At 41.0% G+C, this 9,222-nt stretch overlaps 1 protein-coding gene across 2 annotated transcripts; it reads left to right on the forward strand.

Annotated features, from left to right (window-relative positions):
• The first annotated feature begins 4,367 nt into the window (after nucleotides 1-4,367).
• Nucleotides 4,368-6,093, forward strand: LOC118735631 (ATPase family AAA domain-containing protein 1-B). 2 transcript variants are annotated; one of them, XM_036465488.1, is made up of 2 exons: nucleotides 4,368-4,658; nucleotides 4,721-6,093. In XM_036465488.1, the coding sequence occupies exons 1-2, from the start codon at nucleotides 4,477-4,479 to the stop codon at nucleotides 5,688-5,690; spliced, it is 1,152 nt and encodes a 383-aa protein (XP_036321381.1). In that variant the 5' UTR covers nucleotides 4,368-4,476; the 3' UTR covers nucleotides 5,691-6,093. The 2 variants fall into 2 exon arrangements, with proteins under 2 accessions (XP_036321381.1, XP_036321382.1); XM_036465489.1 differs by having other exon boundaries at nucleotides 4,568-4,658; nucleotides 4,726-6,093.
• The last annotated feature ends 3,129 nt before the right edge of the window (nucleotides 6,094-9,222 follow it).

Here is a 9,222-nt window from a genome sequence, read left to right on the forward strand (position 1 = left end):
TGTTTCATTACATCCGATAGCAAATTTTGTAAAATACAAAAATGGAAAACAGCACTAAAGGTTCAGAAATGTAGGTATTGGCTAATTTCACTAGCTATATAAGTTAAATGCACAAAGAATCATTGTTTATAACTAATTGGTCGACCCCGGGCACGAAAAGCGGTTTTTGCGCTCCTCACGCTCCGGGCACTTTTGGCACGGGTTGACACTTGTGAAAGAGTAACTTATTTTTACGCTCTTATTACCGAAACAGCCCGGAAAGCGTGTGGAACAAACCTTATATTTGCACTTTGTTTGTTGTTGTTGTTGTTGTAGCGGCTACAACAACCCCGCCCAGATCGGTTGATATCTCAGTCGTTGTCGTCGAGTTCCACTAACGGCAGCCTCAAGAAGCGTGCAGCCTCTATGGGGTCGGTCCACAGGGACGACACCGTTAGGGTTTGTGGGGTTTTCCGGGATGCGAAGAGATGCTTCGAGTCGTGAGGGGTCTCTCCGCATGCCGGACATTCATTCGGCACATCCGCACTTAGCCTACTCAGGTAGGAGTTTAGCCTGCTGCAGTAGAAGTTGGGCTATTGTTGTTCTGGTCTCCCGAGGCAGATGGAGCTCCGTCGCGTCAATGTCCGGTGTTTGTGTGCCTAGAACGGCACTCACACGTCTGGAGTCCACATAACTCGAGACTGCGTCCCTGTGAATGCCGTTCAGGGCCTGTCTGTGAGCTGACGGTTCCAGAGGCTGCTTAATGAACCTCTGGACTTCATCCGTCAGTTCATATAGATGCCTCCTGACGTGCCTTGGCGAAGGCTCCTCTGCAAGCAGCTGTCTATTTGGGTGGCCACATCTGTGGCTCCCAACCATAAACTGCTTACAGAGCATCGTGTTGTGCTCCCTAATTGGGAGCATTTTCGCCTCATCGTGGAGGTGGTGTTTTGGTGACATCAGGAGGCATCCGGTCGCTGTCCTAAGTGCTGTGTTTTGTACTGTCTGTAGCTTCATCCACTGCGTCCTACTAGTCCCCGGCGACCACACTGGTGCTGTGTAGTTTAAAACCGGCCGGCCTATTGTCTTGTAAGTTGCCAGCAACGTTTCTTTGTCCTTGCCCCAAGCACTGCCGGCTAGCGACTTGAGAACCTTGTTGCGGCTCTGAACTTTATTGACAATAGCGGTTGCGTGCGCAGAAAAGGAGAGCAGGCTGTCGAATGTTACTCCGAGTATCTTGGGATTATTCATCGTCGGAATTGGTGTGTCATCGACGTGAGTTCCCAGCGGTAGCCTGATCCCCTTCGTCCAGGTTGTGAACTGGGTCGCAGAGGATTTCGTAGGGGAGAGGGCTAGACACTTTGCAGTGAAGAAGCGAGAAAGTTCGGAGAGATACCCGTTTACTTTCGAACACAGGTCACCAATTCCATTCCCAGTCGCCATGATCGAGCAATCGTCGGCGTAAGAGACAATCGAGACTCCCTCTGGTGGTTGAGGGAGCTTTGAAATGTAAAAGTTAAACAGTAGCGGGGAAAGGACACCACCCTGTGGAACCCCCTGTTTTATTTTTCTAAGTTTGCTCGATTTGTCTCTAAACATTACCGACGAGTGTCGACCACTCAGGTAATTTGCCGACCACCGTTTGAGCCTCTGTGGGAGAGAGGAAGCCTCTATATCTTCTAGTAGCGTGGAATGGCTGACAGTGTCAAAAGCCTTTGATAGGACCAACGCTACTAGAATCGTTCTCTCACAGGGACGTTTACGGTTAAGGCCACGAGTTATCTGAGTGTTTATGGCATTAAGGGCCGGTTGTTCAATGTCTGGTTATCACTACCACTACACTATCGACGATTTCGACATCATGCATGTAACATGTGATCGATAAAGCAGTAGTTGTGCTTAACCGGAGCTTCTACCTCCGATTTGGGCTAATCAGACATTGAACAACCGGCCCTAAGTGCTGTTGTTGTACTGTGCACTTTACGGAAACCATGCTGATGCTTCACTGGGGTCAAGTGGTTTGTGAAATACGGGAGCAGCAAGGCCTCGAGTGTCTGCGCTACCAGGGAAAGGAGTGTTATCGGCCGATAAGAATCTCCTGTGTTGGCAGGTTTCCCCGGTTTGAGCAGTGGAACCACTCTCCCCACCTTCCAGATGTCTGGGATGATGAGAGTAGCCATAGACAAATTGAGGACCTCCGTTAGGTACGCTACCCCCGCAGGACCCAAATTTTTCAGCATCAGCATGCATATTCCGTCGGGACCAATGGCTTTGGAGGCTTTCGCCTTCCCGATGGCCACCTGAACTTCACCGCAAGTGAAAGCAAGGGAGGCACAGGTTGTTGGCTGTTTGGTCACTCGACGCTTGGCTTTGTCCACCGGAGGATGCAGTATGAACTGCCGGCTAAAATAGCTCGCGCATCGCTCCGGGTCCGACGAAGCATGGTCGCCGAAAGGAATTTCGACTCTGTCGTCGTGCTTCGTCGGATTGGACAGTGACCTCACGGTTGACCAAAGCTTACTCACACAAGAAGTGAAGTTACAGGTATTCAGATGCTCTTCCCACTTCTTCCGCTTATGTATGAATCTCCGCGTTGAGATCCCTGATACGGGGATCTCCGGGATCGGCCTGACGAAAGCTATCACGCTCATCGGCTAGAACAGCCGCTTCAGTAGGGAAATTTGGACGTGGGTCCGTAATACATCCGCCGGTAAATTCACCATTACCACCACCTTGTATAAATTCGCCTTGACATACAAGGTGGTGTTGAAGGAACAAAAACAAAAAACTACAACAACAAATTATATACACATTGACAATCACTACAAAGCAAAATTACAACAAACACATAATTTTGACAAAAAGTACAAATTCGTCGTGAACTCAGCGGATCCGATAACAGCACCGCTTGAAAAGAGTGATAGTAGTGTGGCGAATACTGCGGCAACACAAAGCGAACAACGAGAAATAACCAGAATGTTCGAGGAATGACGTAGAATGTTCCACAATGAGAAAACGTCAAGTTGGATGAACACTGCAAACAGCGAGAGAAAGAGAATGAGCGATGAACTTCAGAACATTCTAGAGCTGCCATGAGTGCGAGCGCAGGTATATAAGAGCCACCAGACAGCGGAGTGAGTCAGTTACAAGTCAGCAAGCTACAAGTAAAGTGAGTTACGAATAAGCAAGCTACAAGTTTAATTGTGTTAACAGGTTTTGTAAAGCGTTGTAATTGCTTTAACGAGTATTGTGAAGTGTTTTTACGGTATTAACGAATATTGTAAATTGTTTGTTGAACAATAAAATTAATTGTACTACAATTTGGCCATCGTGAGCATTTATTTAACAATCCAACGATACGAACCGAACGATATTTGGGAAGGTTTCGAGGATAATCGTAACAGTAGGTTGGTTCGTCCAAAATCCAGCAAGAATTATCCAACACTCAAAATATCAGCGAGTAAGAAAAAATTCTCTCAAACTATATATCATGTTGAGAAACTTCCAAATTTCTGCACGAACGCATGTTTGCAGGAAATTGCAAGTTTCCCTGCCAGCTGGTGTCCATGGTTGCATTTCGAATATATTAAATTTTTATAGAATTTTTTAAATTCTTTCAGATGGACAAAAACAGGATATACATGTATATTTCTTGTTGTTCTGACTTTCTTTAACACACGTTTCAATTTCTTTATCGTACTAGCTGTCGTGTTGCTTAAATCGACTCTGGTTGCAATTGCATTCCGATTGCGAATACATTTTTTTCCGCCGAGTTAAGTTCAAATCATTGGAATTAACTAAATTAATTATATCAACAAGCATTTACTTCCTTTTTTCATAAAAAAAATCACTCGTGTTTATAAATTTTTAAATTTAACAAACTTATTTATTCAAATTATCGTAGACAAAAATGCAATCATGCGCCACAATCACATGTTTTTGGTGTTTGCAAATCCTTGCTGGCAAAATTTTTTCCAGCAAGAATTTGCAACTTCTCTTCAAGAGAACTGTCACTTTGCTCTCACAATTTTTGAGTGTTGGATAATTTTTTGGTCCGCACGAACTCGATTTGGGCAAAAATCATGATAATTCGTACAAATTCGTGCAAATTTTTTTGCTCGACGAACACACCTAGTATCACAATTAAAAACGAAACGATACGATCGATGGTGCATAACCTCAACAATCGAAGCATTTCTACTTCAACGTGTATTTATTGAATATTTACAATAAGTTTGAAATAAAACCTGCAATTCTTCTATAAATTTTGTATTAATGACAGCCTTAGTCTTGTTTATAATAAATTTGTAAAAACGTTGTTTATAATTATAGGTCGTCAAAGCTTTATACCTAATAAAGATGTAGTGAATCGATTTTTTTTTAATCGATAGGTCGCCATTTTGATACATCACTAAATTAAAGTATCCTAATATCACTCGTGCCAGCGTGAAAAAGGCTATGTGCTTATAGTCAATTACACAATAGTAATTAAACAAAATGGATAACTTTAATTTGGGCGGCTCCCAGCTGTCTCGCAATGAAATCATTCAGTTATTTTTACGTGTCTCCGTTGCATCAGTCATCACATTTTATTCAGTAAAATGGATGATGAATCAACTTGATCCGACCAGCAAGAACAAAAAGAAGGCAAAATTGCGAGCTGAAGAGCAGTTGAAGCGGTAATTACGTTTCAATATTTGTGGTTTTGGCTATTTAGAAATATAAAATGTCTACTTCCCAGGCTAGGCGATCAAAGTGGCTTCAAAGTAAATCCCCAACAATTCAATGACTACGAGCTCATGATTGCCACGCATTTGGTGGTGCCTACTGATATAACAGTAAGCTGGAATGACATTGCTGGCCTGGACAATGTTATACAAGAATTGCGCGAGTCAGTGGTCTTACCTGTAAGGCATCGAGATCTATTTAATCAGTCTAAACTCTGGCAAGCACCAAAAGGCGTCTTACTGCACGGTCCACCCGGTTGTGGTAAAACATTAATAGCAAAAGCCACAGCTAAAGAAGCTGGAATGCGTTTCATAAATCTTGACGTTGCAATTTTGACCGACAAATGGTATGGAGAATCTCAAAAATTGGCCTCTGCAGTTTTCTCCTTGGCTTTAAAGATTCAGCCTTGCATAATATTCATAGATGAAATCGATTCATTTTTGCGCAGTCGCAACTCGAACGACCATGAAGCCACTGCTATGATGAAAACCCAATTTATGATGCTTTGGGACGGGCTTAGCACTAATTCAAACTCCACAGTTATTGTAATGGGCGCTACAAATCGCCCTCAAGATTTGGATAAGGCCATCCTTCGCCGTATGCCCGCACAGTTTCACATTGGACTTCCGACCGAAGTTCAGCGATTACAAATATTAAAACTTATTTTAGAAACCGAATGCGTACATGACGATGTTGATTTTAATCGATTGGCGAAACTTACTAATGGATTCTCTGGTTCGGATTTGAGGGAAATGTGTCGAAATGCTTCCGTTTACCGTATGCGTCAGTTTATGCGTACCAATGAAAACCAATTAACCGAACAAGCGGCACAACCTTCAACATCGGCTCCCGCGGCCATCGAGTTAAGAAATCCGCAAATTGCGATATCGATGGAAGATCTACTTAAATCACACGATAAAATGAAAGAGTCTAAATTGCACACTGGTAATTTATTTATGGAAAATCGAATAGAATTAGATTAGATATTTACTAAGAAACTGTTCGCAAAGTTACATACCTATTACATATAAATATAAAACATTTCACAAGGTGATACAGGTTCCAAATCGCTTATTATACTTAGGGAAAGATCTATTTTGACCATTCTATTTGCGTGTTTCAAATCCGACATTTCATGATGTTAAGCGTTCCTTTAGCAAATTGCCTTTTTAGTATGCACTGACATAAAGAAATGTTTGTGAATTAATTTCTCTTGAAAGATATGAGGAAAATGAATGATCCAATAATAATAATTATTATTGAATCATGAGGAAAATGGACAAATACATAACGATTATAGCACAAATACAATATTACAACTAATTACAAGCTGTTTAAGATTCCTGTACTATTTTACTTAATAAAAATCCGTGGAACCTTTAAAAAGTGGTATTATTAATAAAAGAACTATTTGTTGCCCAAAATTTGGCGCATAGAGTTAAATCGTTTTGATAGACAGCCGATAAAGAGCATTTAAAGAAATTAAGCTATTATCGTCACTATTCCGTTATCTTGTGTCTAATTAGGTTGGAAATTAAGAGTAAAATGTAAATAAATAAGCGTGGCAAAATGGCAATGTACATACCAAACCCTCTAAAAAAACAAGTAATTAATAATTTAAGAACAAAAACATCGTGAATCAGATGTTTCTCAAATTCTGGGCACGAAATGTGGTTTTTTGCGTTCCCATACTTCTGGATTTGGAAGCAAACTTTTCGCTTATTCTCTAATTACCGGGTCCGGTCCGGATTGTTAAGGAAAGAACCTATTAGGTTATTTCCCGTACGCAACACGGGATCCCGCGGGTGCCCAAAATAGCCCAAAAATCATTCCCGTACTCAACAAAATTGGCAATAGAGAACAAAAATTTGAACGTATTGGATAGTAAGTGTCTTCTTCTTCCTGCCCGAAACAGCCCGAACTTTTTCTTCGGCTAAAAATGGATAAAGTGTCAAAGTGCATATCAGCTGTAGCCCGTTTCTGTAACTTTTCTCTACCGATTATTTCTCTACTGGTAGAGAAAATACGTCACTCTCACCTACTAATTAGCTACTGTTTAACTTTTACATTTCAAAGCTCCCTCAACCACCAGAGGGAGTCTCGATTGTCTCTTATGCCGACGATTGCTCGATCATGGCGACTGGGAATGGAATTGATGACCTGTGTTCGAAAGTAAACGGCTATCTCTCCGAACTTTCTCGCTTCTTCACTGCAAAGTGTCTAGCCCTCTCCCCTACGAAATCCTCCGCGACCCTGTTCACAACCTGGACGAAGGAGGTCAGGCTACCGCTGGGGATTCACGTCGATGACACACCAATTCCGACGGTGAATAACCCCAAAATACTCGGAGTAACATTCGACAGCCTGCTCTCCTTCTCTGCGCACTCAACCGCTATTGTCAATAAAGTACAGAGCCGCAACAAAGTCCTCAAGTCGCTAGCCGGCAGTACTTGGGGCAAATACAAAGAAACGTTGCTGGCAACATACAAGGCAATAGGCCGGCCGGTTTTGAACTACGCAGCGCCAGTGTGGTCGCCAGGGACTAGTAGGACGCAGTGGACGAAGCTACAGACTGTACAGAACACCGCACTCAGGACAGCGACAGGATGCCTCTTGATGTCGCCTGAACACCACCTGCACGGCGAGGCGCAAATGCTCCCTGTAAAGGAGCATAATATAATGCTCTGCCGCTACAACAACAACAACAACTAATTAGCAGCATGATTCAATAATACAAGGTTAGATAATTATTGACAGCTGCGGTTTGACACTCCCTTACAAAAGGTTGCATTTACGAAGGACAGAGAAAGGGCAAGAATGCAATCCCTTGTTTCGAAAATGGTAGTAGAAAAGTACGCAAAGTAGTCAATTAGAAGTGAAATTCCTTTCGTAAATTCTAATGTATTTGCAGGAAATCTAGCATTTTAAACGAAATGTTGAACGTAATATTGATATATCTACGTGAATTACGTAATTTATATGCTGTTTAGCCGTATAAAAACTGCAAAATGACTCAAAATTAAAATAAGACTACTATTAGACTGATGTAAATATCCAATGCTTATGTTGTCATCAGTTAAATATGCTTCATATGCATATACAAATAAACATATTGCACAAAAGCTTATACCTTTATTTAACACCAAAGCTACACTGTTTCCATGTAAATTTGCAAAGAAGCAACACGGTGCCACTGCTAAGGGAGCGGTGCGAGAGAGACAACTGTCAGTTTATCGAACCTTGTATTATTGAATCATGAATTAGCAGTAGAGAATAGGGCGGCGAATTCATATCTCAATTCGCCTTGGTAGAGAATTGTTACAGAAACGAGCTACTGTTTGTGTTTACATGTTGTCTGCATTAACTTGGTGGTTTTAAGGAATAGTGAATGCACGTTCTGCTTATTTCTCGATGTTCGCTTTGTGTTTGCCGATTATTTGGCAAAGTTAATCGATTTATCGACTGAATCAAATCGCAAACAGTTATTGTTTCGGCAATTTTGATGCAGAAAGCTGAAATTAGTCGAGAACGCAGAACGTATACTTATAGGCTGTTTTTGCTTACGCGTAAAAGCACATTTAGCGCATTTAGCTCTAAATGTACATTTATCCATACAAAATTCGTCACCTAAATGCAACTAAATGCAACTCCATTTTTGCATTAAGAATCTAAATGCTAAAAGCAACCCTGTGATCCTCCAAAATTTCCACGATTCGAACATGGTTTAAAGAGAAAAAGTGGCAACATTGCTTTTTCGAGTATACAGTTGCTAGCTACGTTTCAGTGATCGCCGATCGAGATTTCTTTTATTTTGCATTACATATTTGGATAAAGAAAAGTTAAGCAAATTCAACATCGATTTGATGCTGATAGAAATCTGAATCAATTTGTGATCAACTCAGTTCGTTTTGTTTCCTAATTAAGTGAGAAAATTTTAATTGACAGCACCGACAAATGAATATATACACAAACAAATTTTCGGTTATGGTTAAAACAATACAAGTTTTTGTATTGAATTTTTGGTTTAAAATTTATTTTTTCCTTTTCAGTAGGGTTTTTGCACATTATCTCCTGCGTGAGAATTGATCGTAATATATACGCATCTAAATAAGAGACTGGAACACGGCTGTTTGTCAAAAGCATACGATTTCGAACTCGCGTAAATGTACATTTGCTAAATGCTATAGCATGAACGCTCTTCGAAAACATATGTTCGAAAGTGCTAAATGTTGCATTTTTAATGCAGCAAAAACGCTGCATTAAACGCAGTCTGTATACGCAGAATTTTGTCGATTACTGGAGCCCTCAGTGTTGCTTACTACACTGTTGCCACTCATCAATGCCTTTTCATAAACTTACCCTTTCAGCTACAATTGTTCGTGCTATAATAGATTTTAGCTAAATATAAACTACTTAGTTTTCAACAAAAACCTTATTCAATAGTAAATTTCAAATATTTTAAACATATTGTGGCGAATACTGCGGCAACACAAAGCGAACAACGAGAAATAGGCA

The sequence above is a fragment of the Rhagoletis pomonella genome, unplaced genomic scaffold (genome assembly GCF_013731165.1).
Source record: "Rhagoletis pomonella isolate Grant_MI unplaced genomic scaffold, Rhpom_1.0 Rhpom_scaffold_00003, whole genome shotgun sequence".
NCBI lineage: Eukaryota > Metazoa > Arthropoda > Insecta > Diptera > Tephritidae > Rhagoletis > Rhagoletis pomonella.